Raw genomic sequence first — 16037 nt, 5'->3', positions numbered from 1 at the left:
TGACTATTAGTCTAAGACTGAATTCGTAACAGATGCTAAATACAGGAAGAATAAGAGCTGTACTACTTTGGATAAAGAGAAACACACAACAGGAAAACCTAGCAGGAGAAAGATTCTAAAGTTACATAAAAGAACATAGATCAATCATTTTAGGAGATTAAGGAGGCAATACAAATATGTTGGCATGTTGTTTCACTTAGTGTACCTGAATAAATAATGAAACTCTTCACTAATGCATGGTATACATACTCTTGCCTTTCCAAAGTCACTCAGCATTCTTACCAAGTTTTACTTTCTATATGTATGCTATAGACATAAATGCATGCATAGGTACATCATCCCCATTTATTTTATGTGAACTCAATTATTAAACTAACTTTAGATAAGCATAACAATAGAAAAATATATTTATAAAAATCACAACTTAATTTTGGAGTTTAGATCAAATTTAATTCTGATGTGGTTACATGTTTTTCATAGATATTTACTAAGAAGAAATATATAAGTATGCATCCCAGTATGTTTCAATTGTTTTTCTATTATTTTCTATTCCTAGATAAATCAATTTTAACCATTAAAAAAGCCTCCTCTTTAGGAATATATAAATATCCCCCCATCACCAGTAGAGATTTTGAAGAGTAGGGTAAGGTAGTACCTTTCTTCCCTACTAAGAATTAGTATATTTACTTAGGTTTACACATACATTTTATTATAAAATTCTGATTAAATTTTCTATATTATATATCTCAAACTTGTAATACTAAGTCTATAAAAAAAGTAAGCAAAATACATACAAGGGAAAAGCAAGCACAGTAGGCAAGGAGAAAAAGGAAGAAAGAATTATGGTTAGATTATTATGACAATTCTACCATCATAAATTTACACAGAAAGCAAGCTAGCATGCAACAACCATACCGAGCATTCAAAACAAATACCTTGACTCCACAGACCTTATAAAAAGTAAATGCTTTCATAAAACAAACCTGATTAGTAGAGTTATATGAGGAAAAAAACAAAACAAAACTACAGTTTCAAGAAACGGATTATGCAGTTAGGAAGGGGGCTATGTAAGATCCTTGTTGGTAAACAGTATTCGAATACTTACAAACCATAAAATACTTTACATTGTATATAGGTTTGAAGTATGTTGCCTGAAATTCATAAAATGATGAGACTGATGTCTGTTTCTCCCTTTTCTGTTGTTAAAATGCATTAGGGTGTGCTAATATTGCATTTCCAAAATGTACTCAGAGTAGTGTACATTTTATTAAGATCTTAGTTTGATTCATTATAAAAAATTATAATAATTCATCAGGATTAAATGTTAACCTTCTGAAACACCTACGGTAAAAAAAAATCACACGGACATTTTTGCCACAGGAATGGCATACAACAACTTTCCACATTAAGCTACAACTTTCCCCAATCAACTTGGTCTATGTAACCACTTTCAGGAAACATACTTGCTCTGTAATGTGTAATTCTGACTACATCTGAAAAACAAGAAATTCAACATTACTGTCTTGAAAACAACACTTTTGTATAAACCACTAGTCCTAAAATTACTCCTCAGCGAAGAGCAATATTATACCTGCTTAGAATCAATAATGGAAGGGCGTGGTGAGAAAATGAGGATAAGAGAAATCATTAGCGTTGTGACTACTGAAACTACATTTATATACAGCTGTACGCTTTTTTCCCCTAAGGAAAGGATAATTTTACTGAAATAAATTAAATGTAAAGTATGGAAATAATACATTTTAAAATGTTTATTTTAAAAAGAACTTAAAACAAGTTCAATAAAAGATGTAGAAAGTACATTTTGTTTTCCATTCATTGAAAATGGCTAAATTTTACTATTTGATAAACTAAAATTACAATGTAGTTAGTGAACAGAATATCAAAGTCTTTATTTACATGAGATTTGATATCACATATTAAAGGAAAATAAATATAAATTATAGATTGTATATGTTTTATAATTCTGTTGAAAAGTAAGTAACACTCAAAAGTAAAGATTAAAAATATTATAAACCTTTGATGATTAATGAATCATACAAGGAATATATGGCTCTTTACAACAAAAAACATTATTATTTTTATGAAAATCGAAAGGACAGACATCTCTCAAAGCAGTCAAAATTCTATCAGTAGAAGAGTCCAAAAATACAATAAAATTAATATAATCAGCATTCTCTATCACATGCCAAAAATATACCGCAACTTGTCTTAAGAGACTGCATGAATTAACAATACACTTACTTTTCTACAGACCAAACATACAAGTATATGAACCACCAACATGAGTGGAGGACTACATGGATACACAAGACAAGAAATTAACCCACACTAACTACACAGCCGACATACTCTGTATGTGAAGTGACACACGATTTCACTGAATAATCTTACATGTTTATTCATTAATAATAATTTAATCAATAAGAATGGCTATTTTTCATATTAAATAAAACTTGTGGTTAATATTACAGTATTTTTACAATGATACTTTGAAATAAGAGGTACAAAAATGAAAACCAAATCCTGCCTATAGGATGCAAAATTCTGATCTGATTACTCTCCTTTATCCTCCAAGATCTTTATGACTTCTTTCAAATATAAATATATGCAATTCCTAACAGTCTGGCAATAATGGACAAGTACAAGCATCACATATAATGCATGTGCCTTTTATAAACATACTAAAGTAAACAAAGTAACAGCATTTCTAATGTTCTCTGTTGAGCAAATTTCTTTTAAAAATTTCAGAAGTCATGAAAACTTTCTGAAATTGTTTTATAATAGGACTTAATTGGAATATATAAAATAAGATCCTGGAGGATTTACTGTGAATAGAAACTGGTATAAAGCCAAATGGTAAAAAATACATAATAAATGTTATCTGACGGTGACAATTTTATCAACTAAGTAACGTGTAAAAGAGGTATGCAAATGTTATAAAATATAAAAACACTACTAAATCAAGGAGAAAGTGAAAGTTAAAGGCTCACAATAAAAGAAAGTATAAGGAATGAATACAATGGACAGAGGCACAAAGAAACAAAAAGTGAGGAAAATGAGAAAAAGAGGTAAGACACTGTCCTACATATGATTAGAATAATTTAAGAAGACTCTTTGCATCATATTTTAGTATTAGTTGAAACCGTGCAATTTATAGAGTGTCACTACTGTAGAGTATATAGGAATTATAATTACTTTTATTCTTTAGCAAGGATTAAAAAAAAAAAAAACCATAGACTTATTTCTGCCTCGTGCAAACATCTAGAAAGGTAACAGCAAATTAATTACTGATTTTTTAAAATTAAAAGACAAAATCTAAAAGGAACAAATACTTCTCTGAGTATAGCTATTTACAAGCTTAGTGCACAATGTACAATACTTCTGGAGAACTGAAAAAGTAAAATTTTGCAAGTTAGATGTTCCAGAAGATATGGCCATTTTCCTTTCTTAAACAGCACAAGAAATAACTTATGAGTCTGAAAATAATATTTGCTTAACACTGTTCTGGGTCTATAGACTAGGTTACAGGAACTGGCTCCAGAAAGACAATTCTTGGCAGCTCTGACTGATTCCACTGTTTGGGAATGGATGCTGTATTTCTTCTCTAATTTGAGGACAGAAACCATGCTAAATTCAAGTGAAAGTGACTTTATGGAACAAAATTTTGGTTAGGTCAAAAGAATACAATGTTCCTCTAGTGGCACAGGAGAATGATTACGTAAGCCACCAACACTACACAGGAGAAATGATACAAAGATCAGTGTACTCAGTAGGCTTCCAATCCTACAAATGGTATAGAAAATACTGAAAACATAAAAAGCATCCATTTCACAGTAACACAGGAACACAGAGCAGGGATGAAAAGATAATCTGTGTTTGGCCTTTAACTGATAACACAAAAAGCCAATTTGTCAAAACTGTGTCAGAGAAAAGATGGAGAGTGCCTTCACAGCATGTGACAGAATGTGTTACTACCATACCGGACACAGCAGATCTATCAGAATTTGGCCCTTTGGTTTTAGAAATATTGATAGATTGAACATATACATCTGTAAGAACTAATGACCTAGCTTTTGAGGTTCTGGAAAGAGCAATTTCATTATTTGGCAAATCCTTTTTTATTAAAGGAGGAAAGTGTACAAAAACTGTCTCAAATCAGTTGATTTGAATTATGATAAAAAAACATAATTCAAATGCCTGTGAACTAACATGACTAAATGACATCTCTATCTTTTCTGTAATTTAAAAAGCAAAGAAGACAACAATACTATCAAACCAGCTTATGAAAATCAGGTAATATTCAAACTTTAAGTTGTCTAAAATGCTAAGATTTTTAAAATTGAAAGTACAGAATACAATTTTGAAGTACGAATTCTGAGATCAGAAGGAAAATTACACAAAATTTGACTACTGGCCGAAGCCTACCTATAAACTTTTCAATTGAATTTTAAATATCTGTCTGTAGGATCTTAACAATGATGCTAAAAAATTAAAAATAGAAACATGTGCAAGGTTATGTTATATCTAACTATTTTATTTAGCATTAAGATTTCATCACTGAATCCCGTAAAGAAATGCTCCCTTAAAGACAACAGAACAAAAAGTAAAGCACTTGCCTCAGTTACTGCAATGGTAGCTTTTACCCAGCACTAAAGTTACTACAACAGCAGGTAGCCATTCAAGTAGCTCACGATTAAAACTGAAGTCAATTCCTTCTTTAGAAAACTGTGAGCCAAACCAATTTGTCAGCAACTGGTATTGGGCAAAAGTACAGATTTCTATCAGCCGTATTGAATAGCTAATTCAAGTTTGTTTTCTGGAAAAACACTAGCCTTAAAAGCCAAACACTTAAGAACACAGACAGACACTTGGCCAGCATCACACTATGGCTTCCTTCCACACTTCATGAAGCTAATTGGAGGCCCAAGTCTGTTAGTGCTCTGCATGCATAATGGTTGTGTAGGCCATAAACATATGCTTCTTTCACATGTGTAGTCTTTCAGCATCAACGACTAATGCTGGGGAAAGTGTAAAATAATATAGACTGCATACTTACTGTAAGGGACACACTCATACTGGACTTCAAGGTATTTGTATGTTCCAGGACATGGATCAGGAAACACATCTGACCCAGTAACTACTATACACTGTGTTCGATTGTTGCACCTGAAAAACAGAATGTATCAAACTTGTATAACATAATTTATTTGATTATTTTTACTTAAATATAACATAGAAGTTTTTCGCATTTTCTTCAAGTAACTAGAAACATAAAACAAAAATTCAAGTAATATTAAGTTACTCTACATTATTAAATACTTTATAAGAGTTTTGTTTTATTTATGTTGTAATACAGTGGTATGGGTCACACTAAATTTTGACTAGAAGTAAAAAAAAAAAAATGGCCAAGTTTCCTATTATTCTGTTACACATTTTAATTTTAATTTTTGATGTATTCAACATGAATTGAAAACAACAACAACAAATATCTTACCAGGATATTAGACATCATACTTAAAATTACAATTTTTAAAAATGGTCCTATAAGTAAACAGAAATGTATGAGTCAAAACCTGAATTTCTCAGCAGGAAGTTTTTGACAACACAAAACAAACAAGGAGTTGGGATTTTAATTGTATCCTCGAAATCCAGTTGGGTGTGAAGTTCTTTATTGTACACACTTTCTGGAATACCAGAAACTAAGCTAGTAGTGCTCACCTCATATGCTATGGTCCACATAAATGATAAAATGCATTTAAAGGATTTAGAAAAATGCTTTGGCACGTATGTAATGTCTAAGCATTATTGTTACTCTTTCTATTCACAGATCAATGTGCCTATATAATTAATGAGATGACTATGTACCTCGGTTCAACACCGGTACTCCCTAAAATATAACATTAAAGAGAATGTTGTACTAACATGATGCCTAGAATGTTCTAATTACTGTTATAAGGAATTATTTTCTTATTTTTGCACTGTCATTAATTCACCAAGAATATTAGAAATAGTTTAAAATTTCAGATAAAATGATATATAAGTTCTATGAATTTGTCCAAAAGTTCTTTTTATTATAAAACCTTTGTAAAGGCAAGAACTATTTCTTTTATAATTTGATTTGATTATAACCTAATGAATGAAATGTTTTCAGGGTTTTTATTGTATTTTCTGATAGCACATACATTAAGAAGGCAAAGCAAGCAGAACAAGAACATTATAACAACATTTATTTAATGGTTGGAATACCACATATTCTACAGTGCATAAAATAACTGAACTATAAAATAGCACTATAAAGAATTTTGAAAAAGCATCCTAGTTTCTAGCACAACTAACTAAGGGCAGTAGAAGGTGAATCATGTTAAAGATGGATAGAACAGTCATATACTTTGGTGCCCTTTCAACTCAAAACTAGACTTTCTCTTTGAACAGCAGCAAAGCCTGAAAACTTCTACAGGATTAAATAGGTAAATTTTATAATTCAAAGTATACTACAATGAACTTCAAACAAGACTTAAATATTAAATAAATTATAAGTAACTTTTATCATGATTACTTTATAATATAGGATAGCTTTTTTTTAGAAATTTACCATATACTGTAATTTTCAAGAACATAAATAATGTAAATGGTACAGTGTCACAGTCTTCTGTAACATATGTTTTCCTGTCATTATTCTGTATTTCTCCTAATTGGGTTCACTCATCTGAAGAAATTTGCCAGAGGTTCACCACTTAGTGTAAACGAGTTATTTTAACATGAATCACAGAACCTATTTCACATCCTAAAATTCAAGACAAAAGGTAGGTTTACAGTTTCTCAACAGGTCAATAACTAATGTTCCCAGCTAAGAAATATAATTCTGATGTTTCATTTTTCTTCTTTTTTAAACTTTTGCAGCAACAAGACAGTTCACTGCTTTTTTAGTTTCTTGATCTAACAGAAATCCTAATCATTAACTTGGTCCCATTAAAAACAAAAGTCCTTTCATTTCCTTCTTTGTATTTATTCATACCTACAGTGATCTTCCTTTTATCACACCCTCACACCTCTCAGAAATGAAGAAAGATAAACAACTGTGTGTTAGATATCCCTTTCAGATACTCCCTCAGTATACATTTTATAACTACTCAACCAAACTCTGTTAGGTTTTGAATGGTATTTAAATACGATTACAGAAACCCCTCCAAATAACAGTTTCTCTTGTGAGTAAACTCTTCATTTAGTTTATCGCCCTTCCTTCTCACAAAAAGCTCCTCTCATATCAGCAAACTAGCAACTGGTGGGAGAGAGAGGGAGCTGTACCCAAAGTTGAAATGGACCAAGAACATGAAGGGCTTTGTTATCAAGGTGAAGGAGAAAGTAACTCAAAAGAATTTGGCAATTTATATATATCATTTTTCAAAAATAAAGAATACATTGAAAATTGCCCAGATTTTTTCCACCAGAAGTAACTGGATGAATGAATATAACTAGTGCAGGGTTAGAGATCTTTTACTGTGTATTTCTCAATGTCATGGTATGTTCTGCAGGAAGTATATAATATAAGCATTCTGGTTTCCATTACATTTTGCTTGAAAGAGGACCAACACCATAATAAAAAATAGCTGTCCATATTTACTCTCTTTCTGAACAACTTTGCAGTAGTCCTCTGACCAATTACAGGTTCAAATTAATGTGAAAGCAATTATGGTTATTTATATCAACCACGTAATTTTTATTGATTTAAATAATCACAAGACAGCAAAACATATTAATTCTACAACTGTAATCTTAAGCAAAACTGATTTAATGAAGCTCCTGCAATAAAATAATTAAAAAATTCTGGAATTCAGGGCCTTCCAAAATCTAAAAAATGTTCATTAGAAAATTTCATATGTTTATATACACAGAGATATCAGAAGTGCAAGAAATTAATCTTGAGAAAAATGGAAAATTTAGAGCTAAAACAGTTGAGGTTCAGAAAGAAGAGAAACCTAAACTGTAAAAAGTACAAGAAAATTAGAGATTTGCATGACAGAGTCTTGATTCATGGAAATGAATCTAAGCTTTTACAGGCCCAAATTAGAGAAATAAAAACACAAACATTTATATTCCTTTATAAAGGATACAAGCAGCATTAAGTTTCCAAATAGAGAGTGAGGAGACAAGAAAAACATTGGGAAACACCCAATGTGAGCTATTAATACTAAGAATAATCAAAAAATTCCTTAACAATATGCTGTTGGTAAGATTATAAAACTATAAATTGCTATCATTTAAAAAGATCCAGAAAGAAAGCAATTACTTATCCACAGAAGCAAAGTAAATTCCCGCCAAGGGCTCAGCTTCAAGTTCTCATAGTAATGAAAACGAAAAGGTCGATTAAGCCAAGAAAGAAAAAATGTTTAGTCGTTTGTATTCTCAGTACTAGGTCTAGTTCCTGGCATGACTTTCTCTCTCCTTCTCTACAGAAGAAAATTTCTTTACCAATAAAGGTATCATTGTTTTAACAATCAAAATATCAGTATATTTTGGTAATACCATGTGGGTTTATTATGTTAATAACCTACAATTGTCTAACACGTTAAGCATAAAAAATCGGTATGAATGAGAACAAGGCAAAAGAGAAAAAATAGGTTTTAAAAAGTAAACCTTTTATTACAATTTGAAGGAACTACAATTACTGTTCATCATAAAGAAACAGATACTAGAATATATTTTGAACACTTCAACTTTCAAATAACTGGTCTTATTTCATTTTATATTTATAAAGATGAACAGATGAGTTAAGATAGTGAAAGTGGTAGTTTTCAAAATATGGTCCTCATACTAACAGCACCACCATCGACTGAAAACTTGTTAGAAATACAAATTATTGGCTGGGCACGGTGGCTCATGCCTGTAATCCCAGCACTTTGGGAGGCCAAGGTGGGTGGATCACCTGAGGTCGGGAGTTTGAGACCAACCTGACCAACATGGAGAATTCCTGTCTCTACTAAAAATACAAAAATTAGCCAGGCATGGTGGTGCATGCCTGTAATCCCAGCTACTCGGGAGGCTGAGGCAGGAGAATTGCTTGAACCCACAAGGCGGAGGCTGCAGTGAGCCGAGATCGTACCACTGCACTCCAGCCTGGGCAATAAGAGTGAAACTCCATCTAAAAAAACAAAAAAAAAAAAGAAAGAAAGAAGGAAGGAAAAGAAATACAAATTATTAAGCTCCACCAAAAATTGGCAGGTTCAGAAACTCTGGAAGTGGATACCTGGCCATCTCAGATTGAACAAGTTTTGCAGGTGATGCTGATCAATGTAACTTGTGTGAGAACCGCAGGGTTAAAACAAGATAGGTTTAGATACTTTACTAAAGAATAAATACGAATGGCAAAACATGATTTTACTCTATAAAACTTAGTAAAACAAGTGAAATAGAAAACAAGTGATGAGTACAATTTATGCAAGAAGTACATAATACAGTTAACAATGTTAATATGTCTTCTTGCTAATTCTAAGTGTAGAAATCAAGAGTTTTAGTCGCTCTAATTTTGAGCAAGCTGTCTAGTTGTTCATCAATTTCTAACATGGGGAATTGAAATAAGTACAATATCTGAGTACATGTATACATCACATATGAATCAATTTTTTAACAGATAAGAAGTATAATGTTTTGCTAAAAATGTGCTAGCTAATGAAACACTAAAATTGGAAATAAAACTTTTGAGAATCTGTAAAAATATACTATGTTCTACAGAAGCACGTTATTAAAAATAACAGAAAGATATGACCCACTGTAATCACTGTAAATTTTTCTACATTCAACCTCTGACTTCTTAATTTATTCAAATAAATTTTAATAAAGTGGCTCAACTCAGAGAGATGCCTTAGAGAGAACTCAGAGGCATAAGTAGGCCTTGCAAATAACGTCTAAACAATTTCAAGGTCAGGAGCTATTGCTCACGCTTATAATCCCAGCATTTTGGGAGGCAGAAGCAAAGGGAGAAGGATCTCTTGAGCCCAGGAGTTCAAGACCAGCTTGGGTAACATAGCAAAACCCTATCTCTACAAAAAGCTAAAAACATTTAGCCAGGTGTGGTGGTATGTGCCTGTAGTTCCAGCTACTTGGGGGAGACTGAGGTGGGAGGTTTGCACCACTGAAGCATAGCCCAGGTAACATAATGAGACCCTGTCTCAAAAACAAAAACAAGGAACAAAAACCATTTCCAGGATATAATTCATGATTAAATACTAAGTAGAAAATAAACATAAAACTACATAAACACAGTCCCAGATTCTAAACATGTAGTCATTTTTAATATTTTTCTAGTCACATTTCCAAAATTTTCAAATTTGGCATATAAAGACAAAGATTTAATCATTATTTCACATCACTAGGTTAAAAATGCACAAAATATTACCTATATATAATTTCTGGTTGCAACTTTCTGACTACTATTTTAAAGAACTTTCTTACTATTCTAAAGTATACAGAGTAAAACACTCAACCTGAGAATTCCAAATATAACTAATATAAACCCAATAATAAAACTTTTAAATATTATTACGTTCAAATGCCAGAATAAAAGTATTATTTCTGACATTAAAATTCATAAAACTTATTAATAAAATCCGTCAACCACAACCAAGAAAATCCAAAGTCTTGCTTTATAGGCCATAAACTAGTTTAAATGGGACAAAACACTGAATTTTGTCGGTTTTTTGAGACAAAGCCTCGCTCTGTCATGCCCAGGCTGGAGTGCAGTGCCACGATCTTGGTTCACTGCAACCTCTGCCTCCCGGGTTCAAGCAATTCTCCTGCCTCAGTCTCCTGAGTAGCTGGGACTACAGGCATGTGCCACCATGCTTGGCTAATTTGTGTGTGTGTATAAGTATGTAGTGTGTATATACATACATATATGTGTGTATACACACACACACACATATATATATATTTTAAGTAGAGACAAGGTTTCATCATGTTGGACAGGCTGGTTTCAAACTCCTGACCTCAGGTGATCCACCGCCTCAGCCTCCCAAAGTGCTGGGATTACAGGCGTGAGCCACCATGTCTGGCCCAAAACACTGAATTTTAAAACATGGTTTAAAAACTCATCCCTGCCGGGCGCAGTGGCTCAAGCCTGTAATCCCAGCACTTTGGGAGGCCGAGACGGGCAGATCACGAGGTCAGGAGATCGAGACCATCCTGGCTAACAAGGTGAAACCCTGTCTCTACTAAAAAATACAAAAAACTAGCCGGGCGAGGTGGCGGGTGCCTGTAGTCCCAGCTACTAGGGAGGCTGAGGCAGGAGAATGGCGTGAAACCGGAAGGCGGAGCTTGCAGTGAGCTGAGATCCGGCCACTGCACTCCAGCCTGGGGGACAGAGCGAGACTCCGTCTCAAAAACAAACAAAAAAAAACAACTCATCCCTGTAACAGTCTTTCTACCCTATAGGTGTGGGAGTGAGGGTTTCAATGGTTCAATTCTGGAATGAAGCCAAATATGCATCTATGAAAGCTGAAGTGTAACAAATAATTTTTGAGATTAACAGTTTATTAATTTACTTCCTACCAATATATTTGCTGATTACAAAAATTAGGGTATTTAAAGTTGGTGATATTGCCCAGGCTTGTGCACAATATATATTTCAAAAAACATTTTAAGAAACAGCTAACGCATCGCTTAACCATCCCAATTTGCAAATGGCAAGAAGGTGAAAGTATTACAAACAGTATATTTTATCTTCCAAATGTAATCAATGTTCTCAGGTCTCAATATTAACTTTTAAGGCATCCAAACTATCTTTTGAAATTAAGATCAATGTTCTCAAAAAAATTACTGTAAAGGAGGGAAAGGCATTTTATAAAAGCATATTATCACTAATTTACATACTAGTATATGGAAATTTCTGACAAATACCATGCACAAATAAACAGCAGTATTTTCAAGAAAGATTATCTCTTTATTTTAGAGACATAGTGCCTCATTACTAATGAAATATTCATGAAAACAAACTATTAATATGGTCCCTTTCCTTACTCTTTTAAAACTCTAAGTGAAAGAGAGCACAAAGCACACATTACTTATACTCTCGGAATAAATTGTATCAAAAAATATATAGCATACTGTTTATCTCTGCTCAAAAGCAAAATCATTTGCTAATTAGGAAGATTAGTGTTTAAAAGCAGAAGCTTTAGAATCAGAAAAAAAAGGTGTGTAAGTTCCAGCTCAGCTGCTTACTTAATTGTGAGTCCATAAGCAATGTATTAAACCATTCAACCTTAGCTTTCTCATCTGTAAAACCTAATATCTTCTTTAGAACTTTGTTAAGGTTAAAGGGGATAGTACAGGCAACTCTCTGCACAATACCTGGATAACGAACATCAAGAAATATAAATTACCACCACCAGCAAAAATACCAATAATAACAATGTCCCCTATGTAAGATGAACAGATTTGCAAACATTAAAGAAGCAGAACATCTTTTACTCTTCCACAGTAGTCTCTGCATTGTGCATACTCTTTTCCTGTGTACAGCTTTAAAAACAGGCTGAACCATTCATGCAAATTTGTTTCCATTCCAACTCTAATCTTGAACTGTACAATGCCCAACAAATTGCTTTTACTCTTCTTTTGATTATCTTATGCTCATTATTACACTTTACCAAGTGCAAAGTATGGAGATGAGATTCCATGTGTAATCTATTGTGAGAGGTGTTTTAATCAATAGTCTTGTTCTGCTGATTAAGCAGGGGCTTCTGTTTTGGCAAGATAACATTAGTTTCTCCAGTCATGCTCCAAAAACCATTGGGAATCTTCAGCAGATCATTAGATATGCTACAATAAAGCTTTGGTGCATTTTCTTTTCTTCCTTAAATTACTTCTTCACTGTCCCATGGTTCCCCGTCACCAATGGCACTGCATTATTATTGCAGCTCCCCTGAAACTTGCACTAGAGCTATGTCTCCAGGCCATAGGATGCCATTTTCAATTGAAGCTTCTTCTTGAAAATATAAATTAAGAAAATTTCATTATTTCCTGCCAGGGGCCATTATTCACCACAGTTCTAAGGAAGATTAAAAATGCAAAATCTACCGCCTTGAACAAATACTCCAGCATTCAACAGAAAAGCTCAGTATATCATGACAGAAACTAAAAAATTAAAGTTTGCTTAAATTTGAAATTATACAATTATTAATTAAAGAATTAGTGCAATCTTTTATTGAGTCTGCATGTTTGATAGAGATTGCTTCATCAATTTAAATATTTTAGTGGCTATTTATTTATTAAACTTCAATTACAAAATACTAGCAATAGTAAGACTTTTCTTTTCCCCCAAGCTACTACTTTCTGTCTCAGTTAAAAGTACTAACTTTTTGGAGGTGAAATCAACGCTTTCAAGGTACCAAGGTATCATGTAATGATACTCCTTTTCATAGTGCCAAGTATAAACCAAACATACACAGGAGTTCCTGGAACAGCTTAAACCACATCCTTAAGTGAATTGTATACGCTAAACAAACAGAATATCTACAGATCAATTACTGCAATATGAATCTGTTCTTTAATTAATGGAATAGGAATTACATTCATTCCTGAGCCTCAATTACTAAGTAAAAATAAATTATACGTTAATAAGTAAACTATATGCTGCTCAGGTACACAAGTTTTAAAAATTCAGAAACTACTAGAAAGTGGGAGTTTAAGAGAAAAGAATAAAAGAAAAAGGAAGCTGCCCACTTATAAATTCTTATTGGAGGTGATTATATGCCTAGCATGTAAGAATCTGGTGTTTTTGAAAAAATTAAATAATGATTAATTATTATCTGGCTATTTCTGCTCATAAATAAACATGGTTAATAGAAAATAAACATCAGACATACAATTTTGCTTCAATCAGCAATACCTGATTCTGACAGAATTCTGTCAATTTGGATATAGCTTTGTATTATGAATGCCAATAATAAACCCTTATGAAATAGATTACCTATTTAAAAGGAAGGGGGGATAAGTACTCTTTAACTACCAATCACTTCTCTGTATACACTAGCAAATTCCAAATGACCTAGTACTCTAGCCACTGTCTTTTTTAGTCCAAATTTAGAACAAAATTTTATACACACAGCACATAACTTTAGAACATAAATTGGTAGGCGCCAATGCAAATAGATTTGCTCAGACAAAATAATCAAGTATATGGAGAGGGAATACAAAGAATTATGCTTCAAGATACAAGGTTACAATCATCCTCACAGATACAAGAGACAAATGGAGTTGAATGTTAAATCACCTTTTCAAAAAGTTTTTTTATTTCAAAATGAAATGCCATTTTATCATCTAAATTCTATTCTATACAGCTAGGGAAAGTGGGTCTTGCTTTCTTTAAATATTTATTAATGATGATTTGTGAGCTTAACTAATTGCTAGGTAAACATAACATTAGGAAGCTAAATGGTGTGTAATTAATGTGGCAAAAAAGAGGTGTTCTGTAACAATGTTCCCATTTGTCACCCAGCTATTGCTCATTATTTAATAATTTGTGTAGGCTAGGTTTGTAACCATCATATAGAATTTAATTCTATAGGTATGTTAGGATATTATACAATTTGCATTATAGAATATTGTGTTATTTAAAGTGTTTTGAAATCATTACTGTAATAAAGTTAGTTTCAGAATCTCTAGCACAGTATGCATGAATACTGGTATACTCAGAGATACATAATTTGGGAAAAATAAACAATATAATTTTTATTACATTCAATTTCCTACTTTTTACAGTTTTAAATATAATCCTGATTTTTTAAATTGCACCTGTGATTAAATCCTTGAAATTGCGTTTATAAAAATTATTTTAAAATTGTATTTATTATTAAAATGATAATCATAAGCAAAAATGCAAAATGTTTTTCTGTATTTTCAATGTGTAAACATAAATCTATTTGACTGAAAAGGAGTACAGTGTATAAGAGAAACAGAAAGTCCTCACTCCGCAATAAAAATCAAGTAACCAGTGGCAAGTCAACAAAAGCTTGACAGTAAAATCCTATGGAAAATCAACTCTAGGAGGTTGTCCTGCTTTTTTTCAGTCGATGAAAACAGAATAACATCTTCCCATAGTCTTTGCATTTCAGTAAAATATTATTCCACAATTTATAAACACAAAGCATGCATACTTTAATATTTAGTTCCTTTACAACTTAGAAACTCCAAAAATTTCCTTAAAAATACCACATTAATTACTAAAATAAGCATTTTGAAATGGCAATGCTAATTTTCTAAAAACAACTTTCTATGTTTTAGAAACCTTTGAAATTCCTTGCAGTTTTTACTGGACCTTGGGGTCAGTTTAATGCAAATTAGGCTTGACTCACTCAGAGCCTTATTAATCCAGTACAAAATCTCTTGTTTGCAGAAATGCACATTCAACATAAATGTGCTTGCTTTTATTAGCAAGATAAGAGGTATTTATTTACAAAGCATGCCACTGAGACTGTTTCATTCACAGGGTCGTTAGGTCTAACTACTTAACGAAAGAAATAAAAAAAAGTAAATGGGAATAAAAACCATAAAATTTTGTAATACTTAAAAAAATAATGCTTCTGTGTCTAAATTTTCAAAGCCTTCACTTTTAATAATTCAAAAAATATTACAACCTGTATCAATTAAGAGCAATTATTTATAAAAATGTTAACCTACTGCAGTTTGCACTTGCAGAAACTATCACTTTTTTTTTTAACAAGGGAAATGGGAAATCGCTATGGGATGCCCTAGTTAGATTAAATTAGCAAGAAACTTGTTACCAGACTATATAAAAGACACAGCGTAATAAGACATGACCTTGCAGAGCCTTGCAGCCAATCTGTGATGTTTTTCCTTCCTATAACCCTTGCTAATTATCTGCAAAGTTACAGACCCTTTTGTCGTGGGTTATTTTTCTTCAAATTGTGAGGGGATTTTGGTTTCTAAATATTTAATTAGTCTTGTTATGATATGAGAATTGTTGTACATGCCAAGCATTTCGATTTTCATACTCGATTCCTTCT

The 16037-nt window shown here is 32.3% G+C and overlaps 1 protein-coding gene across 12 annotated transcripts in view; it reads right to left on the bottom strand.

Moving 5' to 3' along the window:
• Positions 1–16037, bottom strand: part of ADGRL2 (adhesion G protein-coupled receptor L2) — a 196318-nt gene that overhangs the window by 51259 nt on the left and 129022 nt on the right. For all 12 annotated transcript variants that reach the window (XR_004440647.1, XM_033225401.1, XM_033225396.1 and 9 more), the window contains exon 4: positions 5078–5187. Coding sequence is in view for 11 of the 12 variants with exons in the window: in XM_033225401.1 (XP_033081292.1) it covers positions 5078–5187 (110 nt within the window). In the remaining variant the exon portion in view is untranslated. The remainder of the gene's footprint in view (positions 1–5077; positions 5188–16037) is intronic.

This window comes from Trachypithecus francoisi, unplaced genomic scaffold, assembly GCF_009764315.1.
Source record: "Trachypithecus francoisi isolate TF-2019V2 unplaced genomic scaffold, Tfra_2.0 Lachesis_group12, whole genome shotgun sequence".
Taxonomy (NCBI): Eukaryota; Metazoa; Chordata; class Mammalia; order Primates; family Cercopithecidae; genus Trachypithecus; species Trachypithecus francoisi.
The sequence above is the reverse complement of the archived record's forward strand: the minus strand, read 5'-3'. Positions and strand labels throughout refer to the sequence as shown.